Here is a 19641-nt window from a genome sequence, read left to right on the forward strand (position 1 = left end):
GATAGATTTCTTAGCATTTCAGATGTTTTTGGCTGTCTACTACTGACTTTGAACAAAACCACAATGTTAAATATTACAGGCACTGGGGTATTTTCTGACAGAGCATTTGGTTGTGACTGGTAGCATGCTTTTGGTTTAGGTTTTTTCAAATGTTTTTCTGCAGTGTTGGTTCACCGAAAGCACGTGCAGAAAATGTTCTTGCATCATCCTTTAAACAGGAGGACCCAATTCAGCAAAGCACTTGCCTTTCCCCCAGAAGGGCTGATTTAAAATCAGCATTTATTTCACTGTGAAGTTAGGTTCTAGATGCAACGTAGGAATATAAATACTTTGTTTAATTTGGACTATAGAAAATTTTATTTTTCAGGTTGTTTTAAAAGGGTACTTTTAGTGCTTTTTGCTACAGTGAATTCATCACTTTTAATTTTCAAATTTGCTTAAGAATTAATTTGGCAATTTCTGTCCCAGGAAATGAAGAGACGACGTATAGCCAAACCATTTTCAATGGAAAAGTTGCTTTATCAGATTGCAACAGCAGAAGCAAAAAAGGAAAATGGGCCAACTCTGAGTACGATATCATCACTTCTTGGAGAGCTCAGGTAACGAATTGGGGGCTGTTGTACCTGTTTTGTTTTCATTGACAGACTCCTGAGGTGGATGGTGTAAGTAACCATTTCAGAAGCATGTCTTAACCAAGCAAAAGCCCAGCAAACATAACTGAAGGCAGCCGTATGTGGAAGAAGCAGTTTCCTTGGCTGTATCTGATGTGAAAGTGCCCATGGTTAGGATGTCTTACTCTTAAGAATTCCCTACTTTGGGCACCATCAAGGGAGCAAAACTAGAGTTTGCCTTGAGTTTTTCTTCTGTTGATTTTTGTTGCTGAGAGTCAAGACTTCCTGATGCATTAGGTGAGCTACGTGGTGCCAAGTGGTTAAATACACTGCTTTCAGTTTTTCAGCTTCTTGGCATCAGTAGCCACTCTCAGTCCATGCCTGCGATGGGTTTTGCACCAGGAACCCTTGTCTGCAGCAGTTGTAGAAGGTACTTTGTGTACAGAAAGTTGTCTTGATTGAAACGATTGAAAAAGTGAGCAGCTTATGCATGGGTGCTAATGCATCTTGCATTAGAACTTGAATGTTTGAAAGAAAAACTGTTCACACTCCTTTTTCTCTCCAGTATTAAGGAAGCATGCTTAGGGTCTCTCAAGATAGGTAAAAAAAGAATATGTTGCCTGGCTTCCTGTGTAATGATCTTCTCTTTTGTTCCCTACCATGTAGTTGCTACCTATCTTTCAAGTTTGTGACAACTGGTACTCGAGATGTCAAGAAAGTTTTGATGAATGGAATCTACAAACTGTATTTAACTAACTAGCATGTTCATTTGGAAAATTTCCAATGACATATTGAAGGGGAAAACAGCCCATGAGTTGTTTTAGTGTTCAGAAAGAAATACAAAGAGGTGTGCTGACTGCTTTACCTGCAGCTGGTTCCCCTGTGGCAATAATAACTTCCAAGTGCGTTTTTCTTTTTTTCTTTTTTTGCTTTTTTTCCCATTTTTTTTTTCCTTGAAGAGGAAAAGTCTGCAAGTGCGAAAGGTGGAACAGAAATGTTGGTACTTGCTGTTAGACCATCACATCGACCTCTATCAGAGTGGTTCTCAAACTTGTTCTTATGCTTAGGCTGGAATTCTTTGGAGGATACCGGTGTCCTTCCTGTGGCTGCTTATGTAAAACAAAATCCCAAACAACAAAACCTGACAAAAACCCCCCACCACTAAGTGGAATGTTGTACCATTTTCTTTTCCCCTTGGTTTTGTTTTGCTTGTTTGTTCTGTGTCTTGCTGATCTGCCTTGGTTGCTCAGTTTGCCTGTGCCATTTGCTTAGTTTTGCTCTCCACCCATCTACCTGTGTCTGGTGGTGAGATTGTTACGGTCCCCATCTGCTCACCTCACTACACCCTTGCTGTCTTTACACAGCTCCAACCCAACCTGCTCTCCTAATGCTGTCTAGTTCAGCATAGGAAGTGTTGTCCACCTTGCAGATGCCATGGGTAAAGGGTGGCTGGAGGGCTCAGTCTTTCCTCTTAAATGAAATCTCCCTTTTCCCCTGGGTGTACAGCAAGATCTTCATCTTTTGATACAATCACTTGCCCTGCTCCCCTTTTCCTGCCTGAAGCTCCTCACGGCAGCAGGTCCTTGGTTCACCTCTGCCTCCTGATGAAGGTGGCCATGGCACTTCCGACAGGATCAGCTCCTCCTCCTCCTCAAGGTGGCTTTTGGCAACTTCAGGAATGACTGTCACATTAGCCACTTCTCACGACTCTCCACATGGTCCCGAGCAACCATCGACCTCCAGGAAGCACTCAGCAGTCCCCAGTTCTCTGTGGAGCAGTTTGAGAACCACTGGCTTGATACAGTGGTCGGTGTTAAAATCTGGAGATGGCGTTTGCCATTGGGCAGCTTTTCTGCGTTGCTGGCAGCCTCTCCCCGTGTGTAGGGAACGGCACCAACCCCCAGAGACACTCGGGGCTCTGCTCTGTGGAGCTCAGGTTTCAGGGATGAACGTGGTAAAAGGGTGAATTATCCATGGCTTTGCTGTCGCAGGAGGCGATGGCAGTGTCTAATTGCATGCAACATTCACAGGGACACGGAGCTGAGGCAGCGGCGGCAGCTTTACGAGGCGGGGCTCCACTCCTCAGCGCGCTACGGCAGCCACGACAGCAACAGCACGGGGATGGATGGCAAGAAAAAGCCTCGAAAGTGGTTGCAGTTAGAAACATCAGAGAGGAGGTGTCAGATTTGTCAGCACCTGTGCTATCTTTCCATGGTGAGTAAAAATCCTCTGCCACCACCAGGGAACTGTCCCACCCTGTTCTAATGTATTGTCACAGATTTTAAGTGCTTGGGACACAGCACACGACTGGAGAACCATCTCAAGAACTCCACACAAGATGAAGAGATTTTAATTTGGTTTGTGTCAGAACATTTATCCCCTTGGACAGCAGAAAACAGTGTCAGCTACCTTCTCTCCCCACTCTAAAGAAGGGCTCCCCTAGTCACTCCTCTGCTCTTGGACGCCTACAAAGAGTCTGCGTTGCACTGGGAGGGTACCACGGATACCTGCGGGTTGCTGGTAGCAGTAACTCGTGGCAGAACAGCTCTCAGGATGAGTGAGCAGCTTAAATGCATGCCCTGAGTCTCAGGCAGGCTGCTACAGCCCGTGCTGTGAGTTTCCCTGCAAGCCAAATTGCAGGGTAGCTGTATCCTGTCTATCCAGCTGTGATGCTGTTTGCCAACCTGTCTGTTAAAAGATACAAGTCACGCCCATAAACTTGCTCTCTCTTTTTAGATGTAATTGCCTGCTGGCTTTTGAAGGTGTGCTAACCACTGTGGTGACACTTTCAGTTTTTATCTGTATGCAGAACACCTAGAAAACCAGCAGTTTCATTAAAAATACCAAAACCCCATCCCACAGCCCTATAAAGCATTTAATTCCAAGATCGGACATTTAAATACACATAATACAGTGCACGTGAGTCTATATTCAGTCATTTTTTCTGTCATCTTTGGGTTTTTTTGTGTTACAGATACTAGTTTTCTGATGGGAATACAAGGTAGCTGTTCAATGGTGGGACAGAACCCTCTCCCTTCCTAGGACAGAATATGCTGAGTTTATCTCCAGAGCACTGAGCAGCTCAGACGTGGTTAGGCCCGATTAGTTTGAAGTCACCTTTAAATGTGTTTGTTTAGAAAACCAATCAACCAAAACCTCTTAATTCTGGTCTGTTTGCTCTGGAGTAAGTGTAATTGATGGAAGGATTTTTTCTTTTCTTTGTCACTCTTAACAGTAATAAGGGGCAAAAAGTCAACTCCATTGTCAGATTCCAACTGGAATGCACGGGATTGGCAGGCAGCCAGCTGAGCAAATGTTGCCTCTGCTGAATGAGACAGTAGCTGAGGAATCCTGTGGCTAAGCTTCTGATTTCACCCTTATTCAAGACAGTATTTAAAGTAATGGGAAGCAGCTGCTCTCAGGAAATCTTTAGGCTACTGTCTATCTATTAGATACCAGTAAAGCTTTATGCGTAGATCATTATTTGGATTTGGCCTTCATTACTATTGGTGGGAGTTTTTAAATTAAATTATATATATTTGCCAGCATTAGCACTCACAAAGGGGTATGTACGTTCCTCTCCTTACACATTTTCAGTCATTTCATGATGTGTAATGCTTCTTGTTTATGCTTCCTTCCACTACCTGGCAGTAAAATACAGAATTGTCACAGTTGGAACAAGACCTCTAAAATCACAAAGTCCAACCAGTGGTATAATTAGCAATTCACACATTGCAATGGAAAGTACTGTGTGTGTTACAGTGCTGCAACTTGGAGCTTACTGTAGTTCTCTCCCCCACCCCCACCTCTGCATTTTTACAGGTTGTACAGGAGAATGAAAATGTTGTCTTCTGCTTGGAGTGTGCCCTGCGGCACGTGGAAAAACAGAAGTCTTGTCGGGGACTGAAGATGATGTATCGTTACGATGAGGTGTGTACAGTGCAGCTTCCTGCTGCTGGGGAGCTTGGATGCTGGAAACTGGGGAGCAGACTTATCTCAGGAGGCCTCAGGAGACTCTGCTTTACCGGTTGGGATTTTTTTTCAGTGTGGGAAGAGGGCTTTTTATTATGAGTTAAAAATAAAACAGATAGGGGCAAACATGATTAGAAAGATAAAACCTGAAGCACAAATTGCAGTAATACACGTTACAGGACAGAGAAGCCCTTTAATGCTTTAGGATGCTGCAGAACACGAAGCTGTGCTCTGACTCATTAATTTAGGATTAATTTCTGTGCCTTAGGGTAAGTTCTCCCTTGGTAACTCCAAGTTCACACTGACTTGCTCCAGTCCAGCCTGAACTTTCTTTAAGGCAAACTTGCAGAGAACTTATAGATGAGAGGTACAGGAATAGCTGAGTGGCCCAATGTGATGAGGAATTATCACAGAACTCAAGTAGGTGATTTTGGACTGTGCCTGGGTTCTATTAATGGGTCACTGCAGTACAGTCAAGTTGTGCCTCTTTACCTGCCTGGCTGGGTCCAGTGTGTGTGTGGGGCATCACTTTACTGTTAGACTGAGCTGGGGAGAGTGAAGCAGGGGGAGAAATTACAAAATCAGCTCTTAGAGACCAGTGCTGCTCTAAGTGGCTTTTTGCAAAGGGCTTCTCAGCGGTTTCTGATGTAGGTGTAGAGCAGCTTTGTTCACTTTCATTTGTAGACAGTTCTTGTATCAGGTGCTGTAGATAGAAACAAGTCCAACCTAAGGAGCCCAGGCAAGAGTAAAACTGGTTTAGTGATGTGATAAACCCTGAAGAATTTCAGAAATTTTAATTCATCTTAAGAATAAGATTATTCAGTCCCTTATAACCTGTGTTTTCAGATTTGTTAAACCTGTGAAGGTTTCCAAAACCTCACCTCCCAGCAGAGTAACATTAAATAACTATTTTTGCTAGGTTTTATAATTACAGGGTAGATACTTCAGGCTGAGTTGGGAAAGGCAAGAAAATCTCTCCTTCAATACTGGATGAAAATGTTTTATTTTTTTCAAATGTAAAAGTCTATCACAAAGTTTCTACATTTCTGAAATAATCCAACTGCATGTCTGGCTAGTATCACAGAACTGGTTTTCAGGGCTATGAATAAGGAGATAACCTGCATGTCAAATGCCAAGTGTTTAAGTCCACCTAGTTAAAGAGATTTATTAAGAGGCTGTTTCAGCTTTGCACAGGTAACATCTCAATGTTCTTACTAGGATGGCACAGCCAGATCAGAAACACCTTCCCACCCACACCCCAAGCTTCTTAAAATCCCTGGATGTAAATTAGGAGTGGCACTGCAGCCAGGGCAGTGATGTGCTGTTGAAAGACTCTGCCTCTTGCTCACCATAGGGCCATGGAGCTGTGGCTCTTCTTCCGTGTGGCTTCAACACGGATTTCTCAGTGCCTGGGGCTCAGATCACCCGGGCACCCAGAGTTCCTAAAAAAGCATTACATGAAAGCAGTGTCCCATTGCCAGTGACAACAGGAGACTCTTTCTTACATTTTAAAGATATATTGAGTATATTGTAAATTATAAACAACATTACTATAGATTTAAATTTATGGCATTTATAACTTGGTTCGGCAGTGGGTTTTAAGTTGTATCTGAAGAACATTTCTGACCCAAGTGAGGTAACCTTGTCCTTTATTCTTGCTCAGTTGCCAGAGCTCTGCTGTTTCAAGTTGTGCCAATTACTGCCTTGAAACTTGGGAGGGCAGGGGGCAAGAAGCAAGGGCAGTGCTGGGACTTCTACACAGTACTTTTTACCAGACTCCTGGTTGTGAATACGTAGTACACGAGCCAAGCTGCTGCACAGTTTGTAAATACAGAGATGACCCCTTTGCAGTTAATTGCTTTCAGTCAGAAAGTCAGCATTACATCTGTCCAATAGAAGTGACTGGAAAAAGAGCAGATGCTAATTTGTGTTCTGTTTCTCCTGCTTCCTGAACAGGAACAAATAATCAGTCTAGTCAATCAAATCTGTGGAAAAGTATCTGGTAAAAACGGCAGCATTGAGAACTGTATCAGCAAGCCTACACCAAAAAGAGGACCTCGTAAGAGAGCGACAGTTGATGTGCCATCATCTAGGCTTTCATCCTCCAGTTCATCCAGAAGTGCTTCAAGTTAATCCTGAAGATGCCAACACTCTCATTTTGTCAATTTATATATATTTTTTGTAATTATTATACCATAGTTTGGAGTACTTGCTGTAGAATACAAGCTGTCTTTGCACTAGCTCTAAAGAAGATTTTCTTCTGGTTTTAGAGAACTAATTTTGTTTTAGCATTAAACTGTTGAAATTTTTTTTTTTTTGTACTTAGACTAGATAGATATAGCAGTCTGATTTTTTTAAACTGCCGTATGTTCACTGTTTAAAACCGGCAAGGGGCTGATAAAACATTTATTTGTATTGTCCCTATGGCTGAAAAAATAAAAAGCCTTTTTGGTAACTGTGAAAAAAGGCTTTTAGCCCATTTTTTGAATAGGTTAAAGTTTGATGTGTTTTATAATTTGTTCTCCAGTCATGTGAGCAGATTTTTCTAGAGAGAAAGGGATAGGAGACAAAAACTTGAAAGAAATTGCTTTACTTTGGCTGTCTTTTATTCTGTCACAGCAAGATGAGTTTTGTAATTTTTTTAAATTGGAGAATACACACTTTCTTTGGGAGGTTATGGCAGCTGAAGATGGACTTTGTTTCCTAACTGTAGGCAAAAGGAGGAGATTTGGAGTATGTTCTCTTTTACCAGCACATCACTATGCATCTGTTTTGAGGGGAAAAAATAAAAATTTAAAAAGAAAAAAAAGACAAAAAAAAAAAGACATAAAAAAAAAAAAGACAAAAAAAAAAAAGGAGGAAAAAAAAAAGACTGCCTGCCTTGAGGAGTCACGCGAGGGGAAAACTGTGCCTGATTTCATTAGGAAATCCATTCTGTTATTTTTTGGTGCTGTTGGCTACTTTATCAAAAACCCTTCAATAGCATCCTTTAAAACAAAAAAAAAAAAAAAAAGAAAAATGAAAAAAAAAGTGATTGAAGCCATAAGTGCTTCTTTGTCATAGACGTGCAATCTTTCTAACATTCCATTTCCATTCCACTGCTGTTTTTCACACCTTTACACAGTCAAGCATTAATTTTTGTTTTGAATTTGTTTCATTATATGATCACATTTAGAGCCACTAGCAGGTCTGCATATTTCTTTTGAATGTGAAAATGCATTTGCTTTCATCTTGTCTATTTTTTCTCTTCATGTTGTAACAAAAAAAAAAAAAAAAGAAAAAGAAAAAAAAAATCACACCTTTTGTACATATGCCTGTAAATTTTTTTAAATACTTGAGCCTTTTCTTGGGGTGGGGGGAGGGATGGCAAAGAGACAAGATGAAGAAAAGCCTTACGTTTCACTTTCTTCATCGGTTGGATTGGATGCTTACAGGGTTTTTCTTGTAACATTTATAAGTGCTGCTTACATCACTGAACAACAACAAAAAATAATAATGGAGTAGCTGTTGCCCTTTTCTGGTTGTGTGTACAGTATGTGTGGAATAAAAAAGGGAAAATGTTTTCACAAACTGTTTTGTTTCGTAATTGAATTCAACAATACCGTAGCTACCCATATTGCACTGAGCTTGCCAGTGGTGACTGTCAGGAAAGTCCTATAATACAATTTGTTGGTTGTTGTTGCAGAAGACTGAACTGTTTTGGAATATTTAACAATAACATAAACCGAGTCAAGTGTTTTCAAATGTGGTTGTCTGGTTTTTATGGCCTTGCTGTGTACTTTTCCCTCTTGACAGTAAACTTCTGACTATGGCTTACAGTTTGACATTTAATTTATTAGCGCTGCTCTGCTCTCTTTCCTTGGAAGGAAAGACTTCATGTTGTTTATTGCCAGTTTTTTGTTTACTTTCCAGGTTTGTACTACGAGGTTTAATAATAAAACAAAACTTTTTTGGACATTTTGTCTGTCTTCTGGAAAGTCAGTGAGTAAAGCCAGTTCCTTCAAGAACAGTTTCTTTCAAGAGATGCCTTGCAATTGTAAGTATCTAAGAGCAGATAGGCAGCTTCTCACTTATTCCCAGAGAGGGGTCAGGGAGCACTTTGTCAGGTAACGAGAGAGCATGAATCCGTAAGGGAACAGGCCACTTCCCAGCTGGCAAGCAGCAGGAGATGCCTCATTCCCAACCAGTAGCTTACCAGGGCAGGTCCCTGGAAGGATCTACAGCTTATCCTTTTACTTACGCTGTTCCTGATTACATTCCTTTCCTCTGTGCATCAAGAGCAGGTGCCAGGAGCCTTCACAAGGGAGAGCAGATCCCTGCAAACAGAGTGTGAGACTTGACAAGAAACAGGAGTTAGAAATGACTGCAGAAAAAAAAAAATGGCAGTGAGATGATGATGATGATGACTGTAGGGCCTAAGGTTTATAAAATGTATGCATTTAATTTATAATTCATTCAGGTATAATCCCTTAATTTCCTGGCTTGCATCAGTGTAGTCAAACATGTTACCATGGAAATGTAAATTACACTGGTGCTCAATATAAATAACCATCTTTTTTCTGATCACTGAATTAATCTCCTCTGTTCACTGCCATGGGTAAATATTTGGGTAATCAAGTAAAAGACATGGTTGGGATAGAAATACTTTTATTTTATAATCTCAAAAGAGGAGTAAGTTTATACAATGCTAAGATACCTGCTCCACGAGGAGTGTAACATTTCCATATGCATCTCTCCTCCTTTTCAATTTCTTTTCTTTCTTTTTTTTTTCCTTAACACCTATAATAACTAAGTTGGTCCTGAATAAGAAGTGTGAGAAGAGTAGACACTGCTGCATTAGTAGACAAAGGCAGTAGGCAGACAGTAGGTAGTAAAGAGTAGAAAACAACTTTTTGGTTTGTATCCTAAATCTCCAGTTGCAGCAGATGAAAACATGCAAGGAACAATTTGGGTTCAGTATTACACATCAAGTCTACATCTTTCCAATCAGCCATTTAAAGGTTAGTGGTCAAAGTAATTTTCCCCTTTAATTCTCTTATACATAGTATATACAACAGTTTTACTGCTCCCCTGAGCCCCAAGACTACTGTTAAAGTGTGTGTGCTTTAGGCATTTTTTTTTTTTTTTTTTAAAAACCAACCTCCGTGTGACTGGCAATTCTGTAAAAAGGCTGCATTACTAAGTAAAAAGATCTGGCTGTTAATGCTCGGTTAGCAAATTGTTACACAGGCAAGCTCTTCATTCACTTGTTCATTCATTCAGAAGTCATTCTTAAAGGATATGGTTTTAAGATTCAAATGGTTTGAGAGTCACTTTCATCACTAACATCTGAAGCACCCTTTCTTTCAGCTACAGCAGCAAGAGCAGTGTCCACTTGAACTTCCTCTTCATCAGACTGAACAACTGGGGACTCTCCTTCACTTGCATCTTGGCTGGCAGAGTCGGTACAGGTGGATGATAGTGAAGACAATTTCTGTCGTAATTCTGACTGGCTTGGAACCTGAAGACTTATCTCATTCACGTAGGTGTTGGAGTCAGGCCCTTATGGTTGGAAAAACAACAACAAAAGTCAGGCTGGGCCTCAGGAAGCCAACTGAGAAGTCAACATATAAACTGAGCTAAAAGTTGGTTAATGAGCTGCATTCGAGCTGTTTTTCGTCTTTTACAAAATACCATGCAAAAAAAAAAAAAAAAATTCTACTTACTGGTGGTCAGTAAAACTGTGAAAAAATCTTGGCCTGACCGAACCAGTTCTCTTTCCTGACAGCAAAGTGAAGTGTTATCTTTAAGCCATCTCATTTTCCTGAGAATGAATATTATTGCACATTTTGGGTTGGTACCAGGGTGCAAGCCCCTTTTAAACAACCACAAAACCCCCTTCTGATACAGAGGGTCAGGAACACAACTCTGACACTGCTGGAGGAGTAACTGCAGAGGGAGAGGTGAGTTGCTGCAAGCTTATCAAACCTCTGCATTAAGGTTACAGTGAGTACTGGAACACTGCAGCACTGGTACATGATAGAACAGTCCACATGCATATATGTAATAAATGTATATCCATACATACAAACTGTAGTACTTGCATTGCAGCACAAAATAATTAATATATCTCTTTCAAAGGCTGGTTAAGTTTTACACTTATTAAGGAGAAAATAACCACACCCAGTATTTTCTACTCTACACTTCTTTAGGTAATCCAGCACACTGTCTGTTGTTAAGACACAAAGCTTCTTGGTCCAACACCTGGCAAAGACCCAGCAAGGGGAAATCAGTCCTAAACTTTGTGATTACTTGCATGCTCAAACAATCATCGGCTGTCATCACAGGACTTGGATGCCTACCCAAAACCAGCCATCTGAATTAAGTTTTTGTAATAAAACAGGAAAACCTTTAGTAGTCAAGCGTGCTGTGACTACTTTCCTATGCTTTTCATGTTCACAGCAGGTAACAATCACCTTCTCCAGAGAGGGGAAAAAAAATTACTCCTGGATATTATTAACATTTTTCTCAAAAAAATCCAAAATATAGGTTAGGATTTAAGGTATACTGTTTAATCACTGTAACTACTTCTATAAAAATATTTCAACCTCCTTTTTTTTTTTTTTTAAAAAGTACTTTCATAAAAAAATACTTCAACTTGTATTTTCAAAGAAATCTAATTACATTTAAAGGAGCCTCACCATCTCCCCCAAGAGAAGTGATTTTTGACACGTTTGGGAAAAGGCATTTTAGTACTAAACCAAGTTTTTAATTAAGAAAGCACAATTCCCTGGTGGATAAAGCATCCAATATTACTAATTCCCTGCTTAAAGCGGATCCCTCATCATGCTGCAGCTTGCAAAACATAAATCTGGTTTTGTTCCTTACAACATGTAAACAAAAATTTGGATTAAGAGTAATTTGATCCAATTTAACATTACCAGCAGTAAGAAGGCTACGTGAAAGAGCTACAGTATCAGAATCACTATTCAGCCTGACAAGAATATTGTCAGGTTTTAGATATATGAACTGCTGTGCTGAACCATGTCTCTGATATCTCCCACTGAAATTCTTGCATTATAAAACTTCAAAATGCCAATTTCTGAACAAATTCTAAGAAAGCAGTCTTAAAATAAAACTACCACAAACTTTTTGTTTGATATTTGTTAAAATGTCCTCTCTTAACCTTACATCAAGAAAAATGCACCTTAAAAACAGTAACATATCACTTATCCATGCTGTGACAAATGAAGTGTGAGGCTGTAGTACCTAGCTGAAAAAGGAGACAGTCCAGAAACACAGAGCAGTTTTGCAGGAAGCTCTCAGTAATGCAACTAAATGTTAATGCTCTGTAAACCACTAATGAAAAATATTCAATCCAGGTAAAGTATAGTGTTTTATGAGATACCATCAGCCATTACAGATTAGAGCACTTCCAGAGATTCACTGCTTCATCTCATTACTAGTATCATACCCAGCATGGGAGAAAGCAGATTATTGTCTTCTCCTCCTGAGTTCAGAAAGACATCGAGTGCCTCTTGGTCAGACATGTCCATTAGGTCCATCTGTTCCAGCATGTCCACGTTCACCTCCATGGAAGACATACTGCCAATTGGTTCTGCAGGAGAAACAGCACAGTGAGCAAACAGACTGTCAGCTGCATGGCACCAATACCTAGAGAGAGGCTTCAGCAGCTGCTGCTACCACTGTGTGTGCATCAGTAACAAATGAATCAGATACAGAAGGAGAGCAACTCACGGGAGCTGCTCAGCAGCAATCTCGGCCCTAGTCCAAGAGTACTCTGTGCAATCTTTGCTGTCAAACTAACATCTATTACTTTTTTGCAAAACAAAACATCTTTAGCAGCAACATTTGTAGCAAGAGCAATGTCAGAAATATGCTAGGATGGAGCTCAGGGACAAAGTTTCCATTCTGTAACACTCCAATCCTCTCAACTAGAAGTCGTCTTTTTAGAGAAAAAACAAGCAATCATTAAACATCAGTACACAGAGGTACATGAAAATTCAGAAATAAGGATCAATGTTAAGAGAGAGCAGCCATTTTTCTTCCTCAGTCAATCCATCAGTCTAATAAATGACAGTAGGCTTCCATCCTGAGCCTTCTCTCAGTGGATTTCATCTTATTAATTACTCAAGCAAAGTACTTCTTATTGTCAATATACTGACAATTCACAAGGGAATTAAATACTTGGATGAGCACCTTCTTCCTTGAACAATAAGGCATATGAAGAGAACAAGTAAGTTCAGGGGTACTCAAATTCCTAAGTCTGGTTACTATGTGCAACATCAACTATCAGAATAAACAGCTTAATGGTTTATCTAAATTTAATAATTACTCTATTAAAAGTCTTCATACGTGAACTGAGATTAAATCCTATCATTTGTCAACTGATTTTTTCCCAAAATATACTATAGCTGTAGGATCAAATCTTTCATTAAAAAAGCTTCTTTGATATACCATGGGTTCTGCATTATACTGCAAAGCTGAAGTTCAGAAAGTTTGATATTCTAATCTTCTAACAGCCATGCATCCAGTACTAATTAGCCAGTGATCATGCCCACTTATAGCCTAAGTGGCATATATATACATATATATATATATATATATATGCACGATCACACACACAAACATATAAATAAAAGTAGGAGCCTTAACTCAGTTCCTTCCCACACCAAAGGAATTTAAAACTTCCATATCCCACTTTTCAGAAGTCTGTTCTAGCAACCAATCTACAGTATCCTGCAGATGAGTATTTATAGCACTCATGCAGAGAAATTGAAACCTTGGACTGTATTCCCTGCTCCAAGATCACAAAAGATACCAGAACTGATCTTGGAGCAGGGACAGAATCTACATTTTCCCCTGCTACATGAGTTTTGTAACCTCCCACCTGCTTTCTTTCTGGCCCTACAGACCCTCAGGTTTGGCCCAACAGATGGATACCTCCTACACAGACGTGACTGTAGTCTGGGGCCTTCTTAAGGAGATGCCAGACTTGAGTCAGCTCGTAATAAGGAACAGAGTTTAACCTCATCTCCTATGTCCTAAGCACGTGCTCTATGTATGTTACGTAGACAATGGAAACAGCAATCACCTGGGAACTATTTTGAAATACAACACTGAACTTTTGCCTGCACTTTGCTGAGGCACCTCCTGTCAGGTCACAAACCCAGGCTCTGGAGCTCCAGTGGACAGAAGTGGCCACAACGTGAACAGATCTGGATGCACTCTGCAGCTGCAGAGAAAAACACGGTTCCAGGTATACTTCAGTACTCTGCATTTCCTCAGACAACAAGCAGAGAGTCTGACTGATTTTCTAAGGTATCTAACTCTCCTGGAACCCAAAGTTTGTTTAAGCAGCTTATCTAAAATTTCAGTTCCACTGAGGAAGAATTGAGACACTGCATTGTTTCACCTATAAGCATTAAAACCGCTGCTGATGCAGAGCCCTCAATGATGTTCCCCAAGTTGTGAGTTTGTGATTACAAAAGTATTTTAAAACTTGCCTCGCCTCTCTGTTATCTGCAAGTATCCTGTAGAAAGGTATTGCTCCATGTCCTGCTGGAAGGCTTCTTCAAAGAACTTCTGACGTTCCTTTAGCTTCATCTGTTGGGCATGCTCCATATCCAAAACCTTCTGTGCATGTTCAGCATCTAGCTCAGCTGAGCATAAAACAAAGAAAAAAGTAAAATATTGTATGTATCTATCCCCAGCTCTCAGAATTTAACAGGTACTGAACTGGTTCAACACTGACAGGCTGTTATTGGAGGCTGTTAACACAAGCTGTTATATGAAAGAGGGCTTCTGTGCTTTGCAACTGTATTTTTAAATTGACAGGATAAGCATACTGTATTAGTCAGCATGACCTTGACATTAATATGATGTCAATTATTTATCTTGAGGCAAGACAAAGATTTCTTGAACTGTATAAACAACAAGACCCTAAAGCGCTGTCCATCAGTAACTGGGACTGCAAAATTCTGCCAAAAAACGTTATCAAATAATGATGGTTCTGCTACTGTACAAACCTAGTGCACACAAAAAAAGTAATACTTTGAATAACATCCTACAGGTAGTGCAGCTACACATCCACAGAAGCCGTGAAGGCAGCCTGAGTGGGCAGAAGGCAGGTAAACTACTATTTGCAATGACACCATCACACAGTCAATAAAATCAATATACAGGGTCTTCTCTGTATCTGCAGCAGCAAAGAACGTGCCAGAAGATGATGACACTGACACCAGGAAAACAGAGCCAACTTCCATGAATTACTGGTATGACACCAAGCAGAAACGGGCAGCTTGTATAGCATGCATGTGAATTTGCTTATAGATATCTATGTTTGGTCTCTGGCAGTTGCTCTTCTCTCTTACACTTAATCAGACTGAGTATTGCTGGAAGGGCTCCTTCCCTCCTGTTTTGCTCTACAGGCATTGCTGATTGGCCAGAGGATGTAAAATGAAGAGCATTGTGCTGTTTAGTGAGGAGCAACATCTTCCAGAATCACAGAATAGTCGTGGTTGAAAAGGACCTCTGAGATCACAGACTCCAACCATACACATAGCCAACAAACAAAACCCCCCCAAAAAAATTAAAAAAACCCAAACCAAACAAAATCAATCAAACAAAAACAAAACAAAAAAACAACCAGCCAAATGAACAACAACCCCCGCACACACAACAAACCCTCTATGTGGTAGTTATTGAAGTACTAACACTAGCCAGACCACTATTAGAATATGCTTTAGAAAAAAATGTTTTTTTAGGGTGAATATATAAACTAGAATCCTTCCTCTCAGAGTTCTCTGTCAATTTTTCTAAACCAGTCTCATGAGTCCTCTGCTTACAATTAAAAAAAAAAAAATAGAATTGCTAGCTTAGATGCTGATGGAAAGGATGGGGGCAGTGAGAAGAGCTGGTGGTCTGGAATTGTTCTACCCATGAAGAGAAGCTGCAACTGTTGGGTAAAAAAATTCCAAGTTTACACACAACAGACAGGCAGAGCTAGAATATGGTATCTATACAGATAAATGCTGAAAGTATGCGAGGTTTTCTAGGACAAGCATCATGTCAGTCTTTCAGAGAAAATCATATGTTAATGATATTTTAGTTGCATTATTGAGTATGATATTTAGTTAAAAATTTAGTACTATTTTAATAAGAAAATTCATTAAAAGCATTTACTATTATGAAGATTATTATCCAAATGCAAAACGAGTTTTACTAAACCAGGCAAAAACATCAGAGAGCAGTAATCACTCTGTTAACTGCATTAGGGTCAGAGATCACATACAGAAGCCACTGAGCTGTGACAGTTGCCAAGAGGAGCCATAAAACTGGATTGACATACCAAATATCCATGAAAACATCAGCAAATAAACTGAAATCTTTTTCTTAAAGAAGACTTCAGATGTAAAATATCAATATAAGGAAAGAATTTAAGTAAACTCTTTTATATTATCAATTACACTGTAGAGTACAATAACTCTTATATTCCTTGAAGCAACTCTTACTCCAATCCTGTATGATAGGCAATTAAAAATAACATTGTGCATGATGTAGAAATGCTACTGAATTGTAATAATAAAAGCCAGTGGCTCTCACTGCCAAGAGAAATTTCCTGTATTTCTCATAATATATTCTGACAGTTTTGCACTGTATATTGGTACTTCAGGATATTTTTAACCCCAGAACACAGGCAGCATCCAAATAACATATGAGACTGATACAAATTTTTTCTTAGCAGTACTCTCACACTTTTTTTCTTTTTTTACTTTTTTTTTTTTTTTCCTAAAACATCGCGTTAACTACTGAAACTGTAACTGGCCAAAGCTAAATGGTAGCAGCTGCCAGCTGTGCTGACATGTTCTAAAGAAACTCAAAAAGCACTACCTAAAGAGTTGTCATAGGCTTGTTCTCTAAAGTCAGCTGCAGAGAGTCAACATCAAGCACCTTACTGCATCATTTCATGCTCTGCCAGGTACAGTAAAAGTTGCTTGGCTAAGCAGACCCAAACTTCCACATTTGGGGTTTCTTTTATTGTCAGAAATGCTGAGATGCTAAGATGCTAAGAGAATCTAGATGGCTAGATGAAGCTCATGTTCAAACCTGAAACAAGAGAAAAGCAGGCACACTGTTTCTTTTACAAAGCTATTCAGAATTATGTTTTCCAGAACCCCAGTGTAGTTTTACATGCTAATGAAACACTGAAATAGAGACAGCACCATAGGAGTTCTAAGACAGACAGAAGTATCAACCATATACCATCATACACTGTTCATGCCCACATACAAATATTTCCCAGGAGAAATTCCCACTGAGACCTGGCATGCTTAGAATACTGCTGCATTTTTCCTTTCACCATAAAAATATACCTTCTACAAGTAACTGCACTTACTTCTCAATCATGCTGCTGTGCATGAAAAAAAAAAAAAAAAAAAAAAAAGGAAAAAGAAGAAGAAGAAAAAAAAAAAAGGAAAAAACCCTACCGACTACACAGAAAATCCTAATTCACAATTAGATGCAGATTAGAGAAGCTGCCACGATAACCCAAATAAAAAGCAACTTCAAGCCTACCCCAGCAATGGCTGTCAGGAGGACAGATCTAAAAGTAGGCAAAATATTTCTTAAAAACTGCAAACTCAGGTGCTGACATACAGCCTTCTGCACCCTTCCCAGGAACAGCCCCACGGCCAACCCAGAGTTCACCTCCCTGCATCCTGCCTCTTCCAAAGCCCAAGCAGAGGCAGTGCTCTGCATCCCAACTTCCCTTAGCTACCAAACCTCATTTTCTCCACACAGCACAGCTGAACCTTGCTCCCTGCCTGGCTTTGCCTCCTTGCAAGCTGCCCATATTTGGACCTCTTACAGCTGCCTGTGGCACTGGAGCTTGGACACAGTTCTACCCTGGAGCAGCCTCTGGGTGTGTGCACCCTGACCGAGAAGCTCTCTGCCCTCACCTCCTCTACCCAGGGGAGGATTTATCAGGAAATTCCAGTGCATGACTCCTGGACTTGAGCTGCTTCTCCTGCTTCTGCCTCTGTGGATCCCATCTGGATCACCTAATGGGACCTGGAAAGCTCTACCAGCTAATTCCAGTCATTAAATGCACTGCCCTGTGCCCTAAAAAGGTCAGTGAAAAATAATAAATAAAAAAATCAGTGCCCAGAGTGTAGTCCTCAATGCATCGACTTTCCCTATAAGCATTTCCCCTCTATCAGCCTTTTATTATTTTTTTTTTTCTGGGAAAAAGAATCACCATAGGCCTGTGATGGTGAGACTTTGAAATCAAGACAAGACTAGGAGTACAGTGTCATTATCTGGTATCCATGTTCTCAGATCTCAATTTACATTTCTCTTTCTGCAGCCACAATCTGTGCTAACCATACACTGTGCTCCTATTACAAGATAAATTTATTAAAGCCATAACCTCAAGACAGATAATTTCTTAATTGTTATAAAATATTTTTATTGACAAATGAACTGTATTTCTGGCAATAGTTGCCTCCCATATCTCAAGTCTTTCCACCAGACACTAAAAGAACCCAAACTCCATATGGACAAATTACAATAGCTTATAATCATATGCCTTAAATATTAAGGAGTCCTTCTTTTGGTATCAGTCATATGTCTGACTGACACTTCCCTCAAATTAAAATTATGCTGCAGCAGATGAAGTTTTTATCCAACCAACAAGCTAAATGACCATTTTATACTTTAATCTACAACATCTTCCAGTTATACACAATAGATTTCCTGAATAAGTATGGCTAAAAAAAAACTAATTAGAAAAATCACTTCAAAAAACCTCAGAACACTGATGTTGAGACTGCTTACATATCCCTTACACCTAATGTCAAAAGATGTCAAGTTGACCAAATAGGTGGGTTTTTTTGGTGCTTTCATACTGTCACACAATCAATTTACTTTTCTTCTATTAATTTATGTTACTTTATAGTTCTCATGTGAACTAGAATCCTCTAAACAGGGAAAGACACAGAGCAATAAATAAATAGATGCATAGACTAAGTGCCCCTCTCCTCCCCACACTGAAGTTCATGTTTTTTCTAAATTCATTCAACCAGACCATAAAACTTATGCAATTATTCTCAAGGAAGACTAAAGACATCACAAGCAGCCCTTCATTGAAATCAGTCCAGGTTTTTTTTGGTGTTCCTCCTGTTCTGGGGTGTCCAACAGTGGACACAGCAGGTAGACATGCTGAGAAAGGGAAGATAATCCCTTCCCTTGATTTCCTGCCTGTGTGCCTCTTCATACAGCTCAGGATGCTGTGGCCTCCCCTGATGCCTGGCAAAATGCTGGCTCTTGCCCAGCTCATTGCCCACGGCACCCCCAGGGCCTTTCCTCGGGGCTGTGCCCTGGTCAGGTTCCAGATGTTCTCTGCTTCAGGGGCTCCTCCTGCCTGGGCACAGGCCTTTCCCTTTGGCCCAGTTGAGCTTCTAAAGGTTTCCATCAGCTCACTCCTCCAGCCTCTCCAGCTCCCTCTGGATGGCAGCCCTGACCTCAGCATATTGCTGGAGCCCCCCAGGTTTGGTGTCATCTGCAAACTCAGTGAGAGTGCCCTACATCACCTCCCCTAGGGCAGACCAGCCTGCTGCTTCTTCCTGCCCCCAGCTGGGCTGTGACCCATTAACCACTGCCCTCCAACCTCACCAGTTATTTATCCATCTTGTAGCCCATCCATCCAGACTGTAACAGCACAATTCAGCCACAAGAATATTGTGTGAGACTGTCAAAACCTATTAGTAAGCTAAACAACAATCACTAAACAACTGAATGCCTTAAAAATCAGAACAAGAAAACCATAAAAACAGACAATGGAAAAGAGACAGACAGGTAAGTTTTCAAGTGCATTATAACTTAGAAACTTATACCTGCAGCTGCCTCATTATATACCCTTCTCAGTAAATATATCAAAGCAAGACAAGGCAGCAGGGAGCGTTTCAAAGAATGCAGTTCTTCTCAAAAATGTTTAAATTATTCTTGACAAGATTTAGAATACACTTTGATAATATGAGGGAGGAAGCACCAGAGCACA

At 40.2% G+C, this 19641-nt stretch overlaps 2 protein-coding genes across 5 annotated transcripts in view; one reads left to right on the top strand and one right to left on the bottom strand.

The window, feature by feature from the left end:
• Window positions 1-8538, top strand: part of JARID2 (jumonji and AT-rich interaction domain containing 2) — a 225704-nt gene extending 217166 nt beyond the window's left edge. For all 4 annotated transcript variants that reach the window (XM_071736384.1, XM_071736385.1, XM_071736386.1 and 1 more), the window contains 4 exons: window positions 469-599; window positions 2642-2825; window positions 4434-4541; window positions 6540-8538. In XM_071736384.1, the coding sequence (XP_071592485.1) occupies window positions 469-599; window positions 2642-2825; window positions 4434-4541; window positions 6540-6716 (600 nt within the window). In that variant the 3' untranslated portion in view covers window positions 6717-8538. The remainder of the gene's footprint in view (window positions 1-468; window positions 600-2641; window positions 2826-4433; window positions 4542-6539) is intronic.
• A 675-nt stretch (window positions 8539-9213) lies between these two features.
• DTNBP1 (dystrobrevin binding protein 1) overlaps window positions 9214-19641 on the bottom strand; it is a 68385-nt gene continuing 57957 nt past the window's right edge. The window contains exons 8-10 of the mRNA XM_071736387.1: window positions 14090-14245; window positions 12037-12180; window positions 9214-10124 (exon numbers count right to left, since the gene is read on the bottom strand). Of these exons, the coding sequence (XP_071592488.1) occupies window positions 9877-10124; window positions 12037-12180; window positions 14090-14245 (548 nt within the window). The 3' untranslated portion in view covers window positions 9214-9876. The remainder of the gene's footprint in view (window positions 10125-12036; window positions 12181-14089; window positions 14246-19641) is intronic.

The sequence above is a fragment of the Heliangelus exortis genome, chromosome 2, assembly GCF_036169615.1.
Source record: "Heliangelus exortis chromosome 2, bHelExo1.hap1, whole genome shotgun sequence".
NCBI classification, from domain to species: Eukaryota; Metazoa; Chordata; class Aves; order Apodiformes; family Trochilidae; genus Heliangelus; species Heliangelus exortis.